General features: G+C 51.1%; 1 protein-coding gene across 5 annotated transcripts in view; it reads left to right on the top strand.

Moving 5' to 3' along the window:
• CCDC13 (coiled-coil domain containing 13) overlaps positions 1–15,143 on the top strand; it is a 78,498-nt gene that overhangs the window by 40,491 nt on the left and 22,864 nt on the right. For 3 of the 5 annotated variants that reach the window (XM_053598979.1, XM_053598983.1, XM_053598981.1), the window contains exons 6-12: positions 2,185–2,301; positions 3,489–3,593; positions 5,708–5,866; positions 9,076–9,252; positions 10,655–10,861; positions 13,282–13,421; positions 13,931–14,014. In XM_053598979.1, the coding sequence (XP_053454954.1) occupies positions 2,185–2,301; positions 3,489–3,593; positions 5,708–5,866; positions 9,076–9,252; positions 10,655–10,861; positions 13,282–13,421; positions 13,931–14,014 (989 nt within the window). The remainder of the gene's footprint in view (positions 1–2,184; positions 2,302–3,488; positions 3,594–5,707; positions 5,867–9,075; positions 9,253–10,654; positions 10,862–13,281; positions 13,422–13,930; positions 14,015–15,143) is intronic. The other 2 variants (XM_053598982.1, XM_053598980.1) reach the window with 1 other exon arrangement.

Below are 15,143 nucleotides of genomic sequence, written 5' to 3'. Positions count from 1 at the left end.
TTCAGGAGATGGTGGTGTGAGTGGCATTGGCATTATCTGGACTGCATTTCAGTTATTCTGTCAAAGAAAATAGCCCAGGGGAGTGGTGAGTGTCCACACCCAGCTCCTCCACGAAGCTTGTGGAATTTCACTCAGAGAAGATAGCTCTGAAATGGCTGGGACATACGGTTAGCTAAGCTGCCTAGGCCAGGAGGATGGGGTCTGGCCCAGCCCTGTGCGGAACACCATCTGCCTTCAGCCCCTTTGCTGACTGCCCCGCCAGGCTAGGTCCTCCTAGGGCACTGTCCTCTGGTCCTCTGCCAGTACCTGCCCCAGACAGCACCGATTACATGTGTTATTCTGTCAGCCCTCCTAGGTACTCTGGAGGTTGGCATTATATACCCCCATTTTATAGATGAGAAAACTAAGCATGGAGTTCTAGATCCAGATCAAATCCAAATGCTCTTTCCACGCTCTGCACAGACCTGGGGGCAGAGCAAGAGAGATACTGCAGGGTCACGGCAGCCACATGGGAAGCTCGTGTACTCCCACCTGAGGTGCTGAGATCTATGGGGGTACCTGAGGTCTTAAAGCCACTGGGACTCCTGGCACTGAAGATCTGACATGCTGGGCTGGGGGTGTTACTTCCCACCCCAGTGAAGATTCAAAGCCACACATTTAGCAGGAAACAAAACAGAAACCCAAAAGTACTGAGCAGGAACCTCAGACAAAGGAAGGACATGGGAAAGAATATGCTAATAAAAGGATGTGATTACGCTTCATGTAAGTCTCAGTTCGCAATTTTTGTTCACACTGGTTATTCTCTTTAGCCTGACAGTGGTGCTGGGGGAAACAGGACAGGGAGGTATTTTTGTACCCATTCTGTAGCCAGGAAACTAAGTGAGGCCAGGGTTTCTGGACCATGTGTCTGCATCTAGTTTCTTTAACCCAGGTTTTCAGCTGGGCTGCCCAAAGCCTCTGGAGCCATGGAACTTTCCAAATCTAGGCTACTTAGATCTATCTTTCACAAGAAATTTTGTTTGTGCCTGCTAAAGAAAGATAAGAAAACTGCTCTAGTACGGGGCCTGCTTCCTGGAAGTCCACCCCACCTGGCCTGCTGGGGCAGGAGCAGAGAGGGTCAGCATCATTCTCAGGTGGGATCTCAGCTTAAATAGACAGAATCAGCCAGGGCAGGGGAGGGACCAGGCTCTAATCCCACCTGTGTTACTCCAGTGTGCCTGAAGGCAAGCTACTTCCCCTCTCTGGTCCTATTTTCCTCACTTATGGAAGGGGGCCGAATGGGCTGAGTTTGGAGGTCCGTTTAATGCCAAGCTTCTGGGAGTCTCAGGATTGTCTGTTGAAGACGGAGAAGTGATTAGCTCATTTAAGGAAAAATTGCATCCAGATAGTTGAAATCAAACATTATTTTTTTAAAAAGACATCACTAATGGGCGGCGCCTGTGACTCAAAGGAGTAGGGCACCAGCCCCATATGCTGGAGGCGGTGGGTTCAAACCCAACCCCTGCCAGAAGCTGCAAAAAAAAAGACATCGCTAAGAGTTTCAGTAGGAGTTTTAGTAAGAGTTCAGTAAGAGTTTCATGGTTGCTGCAATTCTTGAAGCCACAGAGATGGAGCATCTAGGGATTCTGCTCAGTGAGCACTGCCAGGAAAGGGAACCCAAGGCTCCTCCACTGTCAGAGACCAAGGTTCAGGCTGGCAATTCTGGAAGAGGGAGGCCCCGATTTAGGGTAGTCCTGTAGCCTTCCTGCCAAGCCAGGGTTGCCGTCTGTGAACAATCTAGCTTCCTCTCTATTCTGAGTGAAGCTGTATTGGCTATGATGTTGATCTCTGAGCACAGCAGAGAGAGTCCACACCTAGAAGTGTGGGAGGTGTGGAGCCCACAACCTCCTCAAGAAGCTTCACCTCTGTGGCCATGGCATGCGTCCACAAGGGTGTGCACAACAGTCTGAGCAAAGGGCTCTGCCACAGACAGCCCAAGCTAAAGGGACATATCTTCTACCAGCTTCCATTTTGCTTCTAGAAGGGACTGACAATAGAACCTATATGACAAAGGTTTGTGAGAGTTAGATGAGTTGCTCTGCATCAAGCACTTAGCATGGTGCCTGGCGCATGCTTGGTAAATGGGGGCTATAATTATTATTTAGACAACTAGTGACTGCTTGCTCTCCTGTTCTTCCCAACCAGCTGGAGACCCCAGAGGTGAAGGCCTTGCAGGACAGGCTGGCAGCGACAAACCTGAAGATGAGTGACCTCCGCAACCAGATCCAGTCTGTGAAGCAGGAGCTGCGGATGGCCCAGAAGGTCTTTTGGAGCCAGGGCTCAGGGTTTCTTGTATGGCTGGGGCCAGGCTTGGGAGGAGCACGGCTGGCACAATGGGTTCTATTCAGTGAGCAGAACAAGCAGTATGCTCAGCCCTCCAAGTCAGGCTCCAGATCCCAGAACTTCCTTCCACCTGTCACTGGTATGGACCCTTCAGCCACTGGCTGCCTGAGGGGGTCCTCCATAGGCCCTTGTGGTGACTGCCCAGCTCTGGGCTGAAGAGGACAGCACTGTCCACCTAGGGAGAGACTTTTAAGCCTTCCCCGCATCAGCCGTGCCCCAGTAGATCCTGGGTCTCTGCGTAATGTGCCACCTTTGATTTAGAAGCCTGCCAACACCTGTCTCCTGCTCTCTGCTTGTCTGTAACATTAGAAAATAAATAGTTTGTGTATCAAAGGCCCCTTTCAAAAGAAAATGCTCAGACTTGGGACACAGGCCCAGCTGGTATGTTATTTATTTTTATTTACATAGTGAATTCTCTGGCATTTGTCTTCCCTGCTGGAACCACTCAGACAGGCCAAGATTTCCAAAACAGTTTTCTATTGTGGAAACAAGCACCAGAGACTTGGATGTTAGATCAGATTTCTGTGACAGGCTTCAGAGGGGCCCAAGTCACAAGCTTAGGGCCTGAACACTGCACTTCAACAGCCACAGAGTTGGGCCCTTCTTGACCTTCAGTACCCCGGTTGCTTCCTTCTTTGCTGTAGCTTCCTTCTTGATACACTCACATCACATGGCCACTTGTTTGTGGCTTTTCACATGAGCTGGTCTTTGTGGCAATGTACTTCCTGTAGTCATCCAGAACTATCTTAGTTCTAGGTGACAAGTGAACATGTTAGGGAAGTGTTGATCAGTTTAGGGGTTCACTCATCCCAGAATGCATCAAGAGCAAGGGCCCTACCTGGGTATTGCTGGCAGTTTCTCAGCTACTGTAAGCATTGCTGAGAAAACCCGGATGATGTGTTTGCTACTTTCCATGGGGAAGCTGCCCTGGAATGTGGTAAACTGACTTTGAGGGCTATGCCCTGAGGCTGGAGGAGGATGGTGTAGGTGAAGGCCAGGCCCTCTGGGAGCCCCATGCACCCAGTGCTGCTTGTGAATATGCAGCAGGTTCTGGGATCTAGTGGAGCCCTCTCTCCTGGCCATACTGATAGCCCTGCCTTATTTAGGTTTTGGCCAGTGAGGTTGGGGAAGAGATCAATGTCCAGCAGCTCCTGTCCTCGCCAGGGACCTGGAGGGGTCGGGCTCAACAAATTCTCGTTTTGCAGAGCAAGGTGAGTAAGTCATCAGTTTTCTCCTGGCCCTGACTAAAGTACTAAAAATGCCCCCAGAAGGACTTGTGTTGACCCACGGCAGAGACTTAAGTGCACAGAACCCAAAAGAGACCTTTAGGTCCTGCAGAAAATACTTGCAGGCTTGTTGTTTTTACAGTCTCCCCAACCAGCCTGATTTTAATTTGTTATTTAATGAACAAGCACTTATATAACACTTACCACATGCCAGGACTGGAGCTTAACAAATGCCAATGCCTTTGTTTTGATTTATTTTACTCCAGGCAAATTTTTTTTCCTGGTTTCTGTAAATTTGCGTGACTGTTGTAATTGTAGGCTTTTTCCAGATGCTTATAGTCTTTTGAAAGTTTTAACTACCTAACAAAAACTTAGCTTTGCCTCTTCCTTTATTTTCTACATATTTTTGGAGCCTTCCAACACAGGCTAAGGGCAGGGGCTGCAGAGCCAGACTTCTTAGATTCAAATCCAGCTTTCCACTCACCAGCTTGTGACCTCAAGCAAGTCATTTCCCCTCTGTGCCTCATCTGAATCATGGGGATTATAGCAGTCCCTACCCCACAGTGTTGTTGGGAGAACTGCATGAGTCAGTACCTATAAAGTGCTTGGTGGTATAGTGCCCAGCTTGGAGGAAGCAGTGGACAAAGATTAGCTGCAACTGGTTTCCCTTTTTGCCTTCCAACTGAGAAGCACACGGGGAGGTGTGTGTGTTTCACTATTTGCCAAACACATCACCTTCATTCCCAGGAACTTCAACGGTCATGATTCCTGAGTGGCTTTTATCTTCAGGGTCTCCTACAGGATCCTTGAATCTAGCATAAAGGTTGGGGTAGGGAGATCCAAAAACTGTAATTGAGGATCACTGTGGCCCTGTGGTTCAAGAGGTCTGAGTTTGAATCTGCCCACTGGTGTCCTAGCTCTGTGACCTCAGGCAAATCACTTCATCTCTTTGTGCCTCAGTCTCTTCACCTGTAAAATTGATTTAAATGAACTAACATTGGTGAAGCACCCAGAATAATACATGGCCTTTAATAAGCACTCAACAACTTAGTGATATTATTAAGTTGTATATGAAACGATTAAAAGTAACGCAGTGTTCTTTAATCCTTAAATGGAATTACCACACGGTGCCACACGAGGGCGCCGATACATGATGTCAAAGCGATGTTCCTGCCCTGCACCAGTGATCCTAGGGAACTTTGTTTCGTTTTCTGGCTCAGGATTACCAACTGTGTTCTGGTAATAGGATAAGAAGGATCCTAGGACTGATCTGCTTAAATTCTAGTGTAATAAAGATACTGTTCTGTGGGATGACATCTACCTGCCACTTGCCGAGAGCCCATGTATGCCAGGCTCTGTGTGTGTTGAGGACTTCCCCTGGACCATCTTGGGATTTTTTTAAGTTGCCTAATCCTAAAAATCACCAGTATTTGTTTAAAATTCAGATTCCAAGATCCTTCCCCTGGAACTCTGATTTCTTGGTCTGGAACAAGCCCTAAGATTTTTCTTTCCAAGAAGATCTCAGAAGATTCCCAGGCTTGGGCAACTTTAGGATACTGAATCCTCATAACAACATTATACAGGGTGTACTCTTAGGCCCATTTTGCAGATGACAAAACTGAGATTCAGAGAAGTTAAGTAACTTGTGCACAGTTACAGTCAGTGAGGCTTTCAGCCAGTCTCTCTCTCAGCTTCCAAGCCCTGCCTCCCCCCTACAGCACCTCCTGCAAATACCCCACCACCCCATGAAGAGCCCACCCAGTCTTAAGCGGTCTGTCTAGTCAAGGTTTCTTCCTTGTACTGAGATGTGTCATCCCATCCTTCTCAGGTTCCTCAGATCACCCGTCTGCTTCTCAGCCCAAATAACCCCGCAGAGATGGGGTAATTTTTCCCATTTGCCTTAAAGCATCTTTTTTCTAAGTTAAACCTCTTAGATTTCTTTTGCTATTTTGCTCAGGATGCCAATTCAGTTTTCCCCATCCCAGTTTTCCTTGTCTACCATAACCATCTGGAAGGGTGGTTTGATTTTCAGTCCAGTGGGGTCTCCCATCTGGCAGAATCTTTGACTGCAGACCCATTATGGGTTTGACTGCCCTTAGGTTCGAGAGCTTGAGAAGCAGTTGGGACAGACCCGGAGCCAGTCTGCAGGAACAGCCAGTGATGAGTCTGTCCAGCCAGACCCAAGGAAGCTGTCAGCACAGGAGAAAAACCTGCTGAGGATCCGCAGCCTGGAGAGGGAGAAACAGGAAGGCTGGGAGGTAATGTGTGCCCCACAGGAGGTCAGCTGGCCACGTGAGATGGGCGATCTCGACTGCACCTGCAGGGCTCTGAGGCGTGTCTGAGCCATCCCTTCTAGACAGGAGATACCTGGAATCTTGGGTCACCTCTGCCTATGTACTTTACTTCTTGTCAATCCAGCTTGAGCTGCCTGATAGGAGCCTCACCCTGAGCCCATGGAATGAACTCTGGGTGGCCCCATCCTGGCTGTTTTAGAGATGCTATACCTAAAACGTCCACTGTAAAAGGGAGGGGGGAAGGTCAGGACCCAGGTTTGGCTGGCTGAAGAAGGAATGAGCAGGCTCGGCCTGGCACCAGGGGCTGTGTCTCCCTGGCTGGACTGGGAGTGTTATAACTCCAGCTCAGCACCTGTAGCTCAAGCAGTTAGGATGCCAGCCACATACACTGGAGCTGGCAGGTTCAAATCCAGCCTGGGCCATGAAACAACAATGAAAACTACAACCAAAAAATAGCCAGGCATTGTGGTGGGCACCTGTGGTCCCAGCTACTTGGGAGGCTGAGGCAGGAGAATCGCTTGGGCCCAAGAGTTTGAGGTTGCTGTGAGCTGTGATGCCACAGCACTCTACCCAGGGTGACAGCTTGAGACTGTGTCTCAAAAAAAAAAAAAAAAAAAAGAACTCCAACTCTATCAGGGTTAAGCAACAAAAGGCATTTATCAGCCTATGTAAATGAATAGTCCAGAGGTGGTCCAGTTTCAGGTACAGATGGATCCAGAGATTTGGGGGACTTGTTCTGAGTACCACTTTCTCTTGATCTCAGCACCACTTTACTCTCTCCCACAGGGACCCCAGGTAGGCCTGGGTCTATTCTCCAACCCCTCCCCCAACAGACATAAGGGCTTCTCTTTCCCAGTAGTTCCAACAAAGTCCCAGAATTGAGACTTTGGTTTAGGTCATGTCACATGGCCATCCCTAAGCCGATCACTGTGTCCAAGGGTACCATGTTCTTTAATTGCCAAGTCATAGACACCTGCTCTAAGGTTTGGGGAATAAGCTAGCCTCCCCAAACTTGCACTGAGAGTGGGAGTAGGGACTCCCTCAAGGAAAGTAGTGGAAGACATAGGAGGAGGTGCTGGCAAACCAAACAGTGGGCTGACTTCAGTGGCCCTGGCATCTGGAGACTTCATCGGTGAGTGCCAACTCCAGGTGAGACCCTGTCACCATCACCGCATTGTACCTCCCAGCATTCTAGACTGTCAGATGGGACAGTGAGACTGGAGAGGTAGGCAAGGGCAGGACCTGCTGAACCTTGCGTGCTGGCCAGGGCTTTGGGCCTATATCTTGAAGGCTGTGGAGAACTACTGAAGCGGTTTGAGTTGTGCGGGGACATGATCAGCCATGCATTCTGGAAAGGTCCTATGGTTGGAGGAAGAGGGATGTGGGTTGGAAGAGGCATTGAGGCAGAACAGTAATCCAACTGAGACATGACCAAGGACCTCCACCAAGGCAATAGGACTATAGCAGAAGGGTCAGACACCTGGGACGTTGCAGGTGGACTTTATGGGGCTCAGGGACTGATGGGACACAGAAGGGAAAGGAGTAGGAAAAATTATGAAGGACTTCTGGGGAGTAGAGTGGTTGGGTAGGAGAGACAGGGAGTGAGTTCAAGGGGAGGAAGGGGATTGAAACTTGGAAATGTTGGGTTTGAAATGCACCTACCTTGGACCTAAACATTCACACAGAACAGAATATTTTGGAACGCTTGCACTGACTGTAAGCTATAATGGTAGACAGAAGGAAACAATTTTACATGTACATTTCCTTGCCAGGCCCCAATAGAGTCTGGAGTGTGTAGGCAGGAGAGCAGCAGGTGAACAGGTGAACGGCAAGTGAGCAATGGCTGCCTCCATGCTAAGGGCTTGTGTTGTGTAGATGCATTTACTCATTTTGCATTGCTATGATTCACTTCATCACGGATTTGAAAATACTTTTCTATCAATAATTGACCCCCAGCATCAAGTCAGCTTACGTCGCCCATGACCCAGGACCCTCCTCAGGGTATTGGTCTTAGCACTAAGGGTTTATCTAATCTGCCCCTCACTCTCTGGAACAGTCAGACTGTTCCAGTCCAGGCCTTTGCACGTCCTCTCATCTCCTTCAGTCTCTGCTCAGATGTGACCCTTTCAGAGAGGCCTTCCCTGACCGTGCCATCTCCCCATTCCCTTCCCCCACTTTTCAATTAGCATTTGTCATTATTTGACATTATCTGTCTCCCCAATAGGATGGCAGCTCTTTGGGGACAGGACTCTGTTTTGTTCTCTGCCGTGTCCCCAGCATCTGTAATATTACTAAGCACATAGTAGGCCCTCAGGAAACATTTGAGAATGGAGAGGTGAATGAATGAGAGACTCCAAAGAGGTGTGCTGCATGTATGTTTCCAGTTTGTAGCTGACAGAGCAAGGTGCAGTCTGGGGGCACTGCATCGAATAATTGTGGATGAAGTGAGAGAATGGAGCGGCAAGTGGAAACTCCCTTATTCTCAGTCTCTGTGTGGTGACGGGCTGCAGTTTGAACCTAGACTTAGAATACTTCATTCAAGTATGGCTTTTTTCTTTTGCCCAGCATGGGGTCAGTCATGCTGTCTGGACTACACACCCAGAGCTGGCCACAGGGGTAAAACAGGTTTCTGCTCATGTGTCACAGGCTGAGGGGAGGAGTGCTGACATCCATTAGTGCTGTCTTGTGGTCATGCAAGGGCAGGAGGCTGAGAGCCGCCTGACATCACTGAGAGGCTGGGGTTGGGACTAAGGAACCCAGCTCTACTGACCTTGCTCTGTGGCCTTTAACAAGTGCCCTTGTTCTCCTGGGCTTTAATATCAAGTGGGAGCAAGGGACCAGACGTGGCCATGGTCCCACTCAGCCCTGCTGCCATGTCCTCAGTTTTGTGTTTTGTTTTTCTTTTTTTTTTGAGACAGAATCTCACTATGTCACCCTAGGTAGAGTGCCGTGGCATCACAGCTCACAGCAACCTCAAATTCTTGGGCTTAAGCAATTCTCTTGCCTCAGCCTCCCACGTAGCTGGGACTACAGGCACCCGCCACAATGCCCAGCTGTTTTTTGGTTGTAGTTGGCCCCGGCTGCATTCGAACCCGCCAGCTCTGGTGTATGTGGCTGGCGCCCTAGCCGCTGAGTATAGGCGCCGAGTCAATGCCCTCACTTTCTAATTCCAGAAACTTGCCAGTGAGCGGGACGCCCTCCAGAGGGAGGTTGAAGAGCTAAAAAAGAAGTTTGAGGGCATGAAGTCTCGTAACAAGGTGCTGTCGAGTGAGGTGAAGACGCTCAGGAGTCAGATGGGGACCCTGGTGGAGAAGGGCAGACATGACGACGAGCTCATCGATGCCCTCATGGTATGGCCCAGCCACTCGGGCAGGGTGGGCCCCAGGCCTGTACTCAGTGAGCCTCCTCCTGCATAACACAATGGGCCCTAGCCCCAAACCCCCAACATTGCGGCAGGGACAGAAGCAGCTCAGAGGGCACGTAGAGGGCTGTGACATTGGCAGTGCTGGGCACAAGCCACCAGCCTATGGACATCAAAGGAGAAAGAAACATCTAAGGGGGAAGAGCTGAGATTACACTCTGGGTTATTTTTGAGCAAGGAATGGAAGGGACAACTGAGGGAACTAGTGAAAATTCTTGTCTCTAATGCCATAGAGCCCACCCCCTGGGCACTTTATAATGGCTAGTCCCAGGACAGCTCCTAGGGGATGTATTATAATAACATTTCATAGATGGGGAAACTGAGACTCAAGTTGGTTAGAGGGACTCATCTAAGACCCTACAGCTGAGTTCAAAACAAGTTTACCTGACTATAAAAAACTTCCTTGATTAGCAGGGTCACACTGCTTTCCTGACGCTACAGCCTGGGCTTTTGTCTCTGAGACGTGAGGCACCCCAGACTTCAGTCCCAGGAGTGACCATGCCTGGCATGGCCGGGATGCCTAGGGGGTGCTGGCTCAGGCACTTACCTTAGTCCATAATCATTTCCCATGGCAGGGTGCTGGGTGGTGCACAGAAGACATGAAATCCAGGCCTGTCTCTCTCAGTACCAGACTGTGTGACACTAGGCCAGTTGCATTCCCTCTCTGAGCCTCAGCAGCCAGTTTTCAATATAAGGTACAGGGCTGGATGTCCTCTGAGGTCCCTACATGCCACCATCCTTTGTCACTGGAGATGGCATGATGAGAGCTGCAAACAAGCCCCAGCCCTGCCATTCATCAGCAGTATGCCCTTGGGCTCTCTGGGCCTCAGTTTCCTCCCCTATGAGGTGAGGACAACAGCCCCACCTGTTCCAAATCATGTCCTTTCTGCTGGCCCCCAGACAAGAAGCTTCTCCCCAGGAGTCTCTTGGGGGCATTTCCAGGGGACAGGGTCTAAGGTGCCTTATAAGCTAAAGAATCCCTGGCGAAGGGTCCTCAAAGGGCAATGTCCCAGAAGAGTGGAATCAAGTTTTCTTTTTACCCAAATATCTCCCCCACCAGCTGAGCTGCTTTCTGTTGTGCCCAAGAGCCCCTTGAGTGTCTTCTCAGCCCCAAACTCAGAGGAAGTTGCGCACAAGATAAGGGCATGGTTCCCACGTGCCTGGTTTGAACCCTCCTGAAGGCAGGCAAGGATTGTGTTCCTGCTTCTCAAAGGAATAGGCACCATTAGGTCACGGTATGGGTTGCTTTGGGTGGAGAGGCAGTTGGCTCTTGTCCTTGTCTGACCAGGGGCATGACTCATCCCAACTTGCACTACTGCTTGGGTCCCCAGGACCAACTGAAACAGCTACAAGAGATTCTGAGCAGCCTGAGTCTGCAGGAGGAAAAGATGCGGGCATCCCAACACCACCTGGACCAGCAGCTCCACAGTGAGACTCAGCAGAGCAGCAGCCTCGTTGCCCAGCTTCAGGCCATGGTGGCTGAGCGGGAGGCCAAGGTGCGGCAGCTGGAGTCAGAGATTGGGCAACTCAGTGTGCAGGTAAGCAGGGCACTGGCGCAGCTCCAGAATTCATTTCGAAGGCTTGGCGAGAATCTCAGCTCTTTCTACTTCTTTCCACCTGCATTAGCTCAGGCCACACCACATCCTTTTTGGCTCCATCTGGCTTCCCAACCCATTCTCCACACAAGTTTCCTTTCTAAAACACAAACCTGATTGTGTCCTTGTTCTGCTAAAATCTGTCCCTGGATTCCTGTCACTCTCAGCCTCACCCAATTCTCAAGGATATGGGCTCCTTCCAGCTCACCCTCTCCCACCCTCATCCTCATGTGCCAAGATGGTAGCTCTAGCTCCAGACATTGCATTCACATTTCAGGCAGCTGGATGAAAGAAGGAAAGCCACACTTCTTCACCCAGCTTCCAGGGTGTCCCATGATAAGCTCTGCTGCCAGCTGTCCTGCATCTACCCTTCACCTGTTTCTTTCCCCCACCCCTTGGCTGCACATGGCCCTGCTTGCTCCTCACCCCAGGACTGTGCACATGTCTGAAGCACACACCTTCCCCTTCCTCTCCCTCTCCCTCTCCCACTGCCTGTCTGGCTAGCTGCCCCTGAGCCTCACGTCTTACTTAGTCATGAAGCTCCCCCAGGAAGCCCAGGGCCCCATTCTGTGTTACGTGCCCCTCCTGGGCACTCTCCTAACACCCTGTGCATCCGCAAGCCAAACTTTTCCCAGTTGCCTATCATCCTGTTTTGTCCCCTGAGCTCCTGTTGAGGGGGCGTGGCCTATGGTGCCTCGGTGCCTGGCACTAGACAAAGCACACAGTAGATAAATGCCCATCTAACAGTGAGTCTTTAAGGATACTTAGTCTTGGCAGGTGCCTTGAGGACACAGTGTGGAGCTGCTAGGAGTTAGCACCTTTGCTCTCTGTGGCTCCTCCCTGTGGTGGTGGTGGTCCTGGGGGAGGAAATTGGTGGCCCCTGGGGAGAAGGAATCTTTGACAGGAACACAGGTCTTTCAGTCTCAGAAGAGCCCACTGCCTCCGGCACCTTGGAAGGTTGACTGGTCCAGCCAAAGGCATGTCACATTGCAGCCTTGTCCTTTGTTACCAGGGATCCAGGGTCGGGTCAGAAGCATGAGCTCAAGAGGCCCTCTGTCCTAGCTGGCTTTGGTTGTTCAGCCTGGTTTGTCCTGCAGCCTGCATCCCCAGGGGCCAGGTAGCCTAGGGCCACGGGACTGGCTGACGTAGAGAAGTCTGAAGCCTCCCAGGCCTGGGAGGCAGTGATTGCCGTCCTTCCTCTCCTTGCTCCCAGCTCTTGCTCACACAGGCAGTCTAAAGGGGCACACAGGGACATCCCAGCATCTTCATTTCACTGCTGTCCTTGCTCTAGGCACACAAGAGAAGACTGTTCTTACCTCAGAGGTCACCAGCTACTTGGTGGCCAACCATTCTCCTCTAGACAAGTTAGTGCACTGCAAGTCTTCTCAGAATGGGTGGGGCTGGAGGACATGCCAGTTGTTGGGGGCCCACACTAACTGTCCCCTCCTTGAAGGGGGCCTGACCTCCTGCTGTGGGTCCTCTAATGCTCCTTCTTCAGCTCAGCCCTTTTGGGGGGCCTAAGGCAGCCACATGCAAACCCTTTTCCCTTCCTTCTCCTCCTCTCCTCCTAAGACAAAGACAAAGGATCTGACTAGTCCTACCCCACAGAAGTTCAGTGCTGCAAGACCTTAACCTGACAGGCAATCTGTGAAATGTGCCCATCCCCCACGGTCCCATAGAAAAGGGGTCTCTAACTGCCCCCCAAGCACAGATGCCATCTTCGCACTGCCCAGGCCAGTCACCCTCCCCTTTCAAACTGGCCTGAACATCTCTGCAGCCTTGTCTCTGAGCACAGCCATACACACCTTTCAAGCTTCACCACGTATCCAGAAGAGGAAGGGGTTAAGGGAGGAGAAGGGGCCTGGGAGCTCTAGCCTCCTCCCCAGGCTGCCAGTCTTTGCTGAGGCCCTGCCAACCTCTCTGGCTCGGGGTGTCTGGAAGGTTCAGGTGTTGCATCTGACGAAGGCAGCTGGCCTCAAGTCACACCTGGCACTCATCCACACGTGTGTGTGTGTGTGTGTGTGTGTGTAGCTGCCCAGAGATGTGAGCCCACTTGGAGACGTCAGTCTTTGACCTGCCCGTATACCAGGCCTTGCACCTCCCTCTGGAGCCTGAATGTAGAACAGCTTCCTGGCCCCATCACAGTCTCCTCCTCATGCAGTCCCCTTTCTGAAGAGAGGCATTATTAGATGTCATTATCATGCAAGTAGTGCCTTCACCAAACAGGCCTCGCTTTTCACTCCTGAAAAGAAGCCTCTTTCATATCCTCTGAAAGCCCCGAAATCAAGCCAAGGCCCCCTCCTGCCTTCTCCAGGCTTCTGAGCCAAGCCCCTGAGAATCGAATGTACATCTGTTCCCTACAGTATCTTAGGAATAAAGGAATGGGTGAGGGGCCCATTGGTCCCGAGACCAGCCCTGCCAGTACCAAGATCCTGGAGGATCCCGGCCTGACCAAGTCCCCGGCCTCAGCAGGCAATCACATCGGCAGGCTTGGATCTTCTCGGTAAGAAAAAGATGGGTGGAAGGGTTGGAAAGGGAATATTAATTATTCAGAGGAAAGGTTGTTTCCTCCTGCCTCTGATGGCAAGCCAGGTCACAATTTTAAGATGACTGTGCTGTTGTTCTTCCAGTACGTGGGCCTCTCCTATTACACCAGCCCTGCATCTGCAGGGACAAGCCAGTTGGGCCCAGATTTTATTACTTCAAGAGCATGCTGCTTACAGCTCACATGATAGGCTATGAGCTCAATCTGCATCTTCTCCTAGGACCCTCAAACAGATCTGTACTGGATCCTTCAAGGCTCTGATATCTTCTGGTTCTGTCTCTTTTTGAGCAAGCAAGATTTCTGGAAAGAAGGGCTGCCCAGCCAGGGCTGCTGCAAGGGCCAGCACTGGCCACCCTCAGGCTCCCTAGATGCCTGCTGGCCTCTAGTCTACCTCACATGCAGATGTGAGGCCCAGCGGGGCCCAGTCCACCTTCCCATGGTGATGCACCCCCTCTGCCTTCACACAGCTCAGTGACCAACCTGGGCCATATGCTGGTGGAATCTGCTCTCACGAGGCCTTCCTTGCCCAGTCCCCATGGGAACTCACCCAGGTATGAACCTAGGACCCCAGCACCCCCCACAGACCTTTTCATTCTTGCTTGCTCAGCCAAATTCCCATCCCATTAAACGGAGAGGAAACAGAGGCCAGGCAAAGTCTAGGGACACTCCTAAGGTTATATAAGGACATGCAGGCTCAGGGAAGTCAGTGTCTTGTCCGTGGTGATAGAGTAAGCAGCTTCAGAACTAGAATCTTAATCTTGGCTCCTGACTCTCAGTCCAGGGTTCCTTCCTTCTACCAGAGAGTTAACATGAGGAATCCTCCTGGGCCTGGCTTTCAGCGCGGAAGCATCTTCTGTAGGGGGAGAATTTCACATGATATGGGTTCCCACTTTAAACCACTGATATCTCCTCAGCCCGCTGGCCCCCCTTTGTTGATAGAATCAAGCCAAAGGTCTTAAATGGCCCTTTTGTTCTTTCTGCCAGCTCATAGACAAGGGTAGCTTTGTCCTGCCTCCCTGCCCTGTCCCGAACCCTGCCCGCTGCCCACTGGAGACATGATTCCACTGTCAGCACCCCTACCCCGACCCCACAGGCAAATCAGCTCAGGTTCCAGGCAAGGCCTCTGAGTGGCCCCAGTCCCCCATCTGTGTGGCTCCAGGCAGATTAGTCCTCTCTCTGGTCTGCTATCTCCCCAAAAGTACCCAAGAAATTTAGGCCTGACATTTAGCAACATAGGGACCATGGACCAAGGTCAACCCTACAGCTGCCCCACTCATCCGTTGGGGTCAGAAGGGCACTTGGGGGACAGTGGGCTGACATTGGGCCACAGGGCATGTGCCACACTCCTCAGAGTAGGGAGGCCTTGTCACAGCACAGGAGAATGGACAGGCTTTGTCTCTCTGAGGTTTTAGTCACAGTAGTGGAGCAGGAAGATGGACAAGGCAAGCCCTCCAGGTCCCTTCTAGGCCTGTGTGATTAGGGCTGTGACCTCTGTACTACATGGGGACTCAGGAACTGATGTGTTCCTTGGCTGTCCAGACTGCTGGTTCTCAGGCTTGTTTCTTCCACAACACACAGATATTTACTAAACCAAATCATGTGCAGGCTCTTCCCTCTTGGAGCTTACAGTCCCCTCCTGCAGGTGACAAGACAGGGGTTCACAGGGTGGAGTTATCCCAG

The sequence above is a fragment of the Nycticebus coucang genome, chromosome 8 (genome assembly GCF_027406575.1).
Source record: "Nycticebus coucang isolate mNycCou1 chromosome 8, mNycCou1.pri, whole genome shotgun sequence".
Classification (NCBI taxonomy): domain Eukaryota; kingdom Metazoa; phylum Chordata; class Mammalia; order Primates; family Lorisidae; genus Nycticebus; species Nycticebus coucang.
The sequence above is the reverse complement of the archived record's forward strand: the minus strand, read 5'-3'. Positions and strand labels throughout refer to the sequence as shown.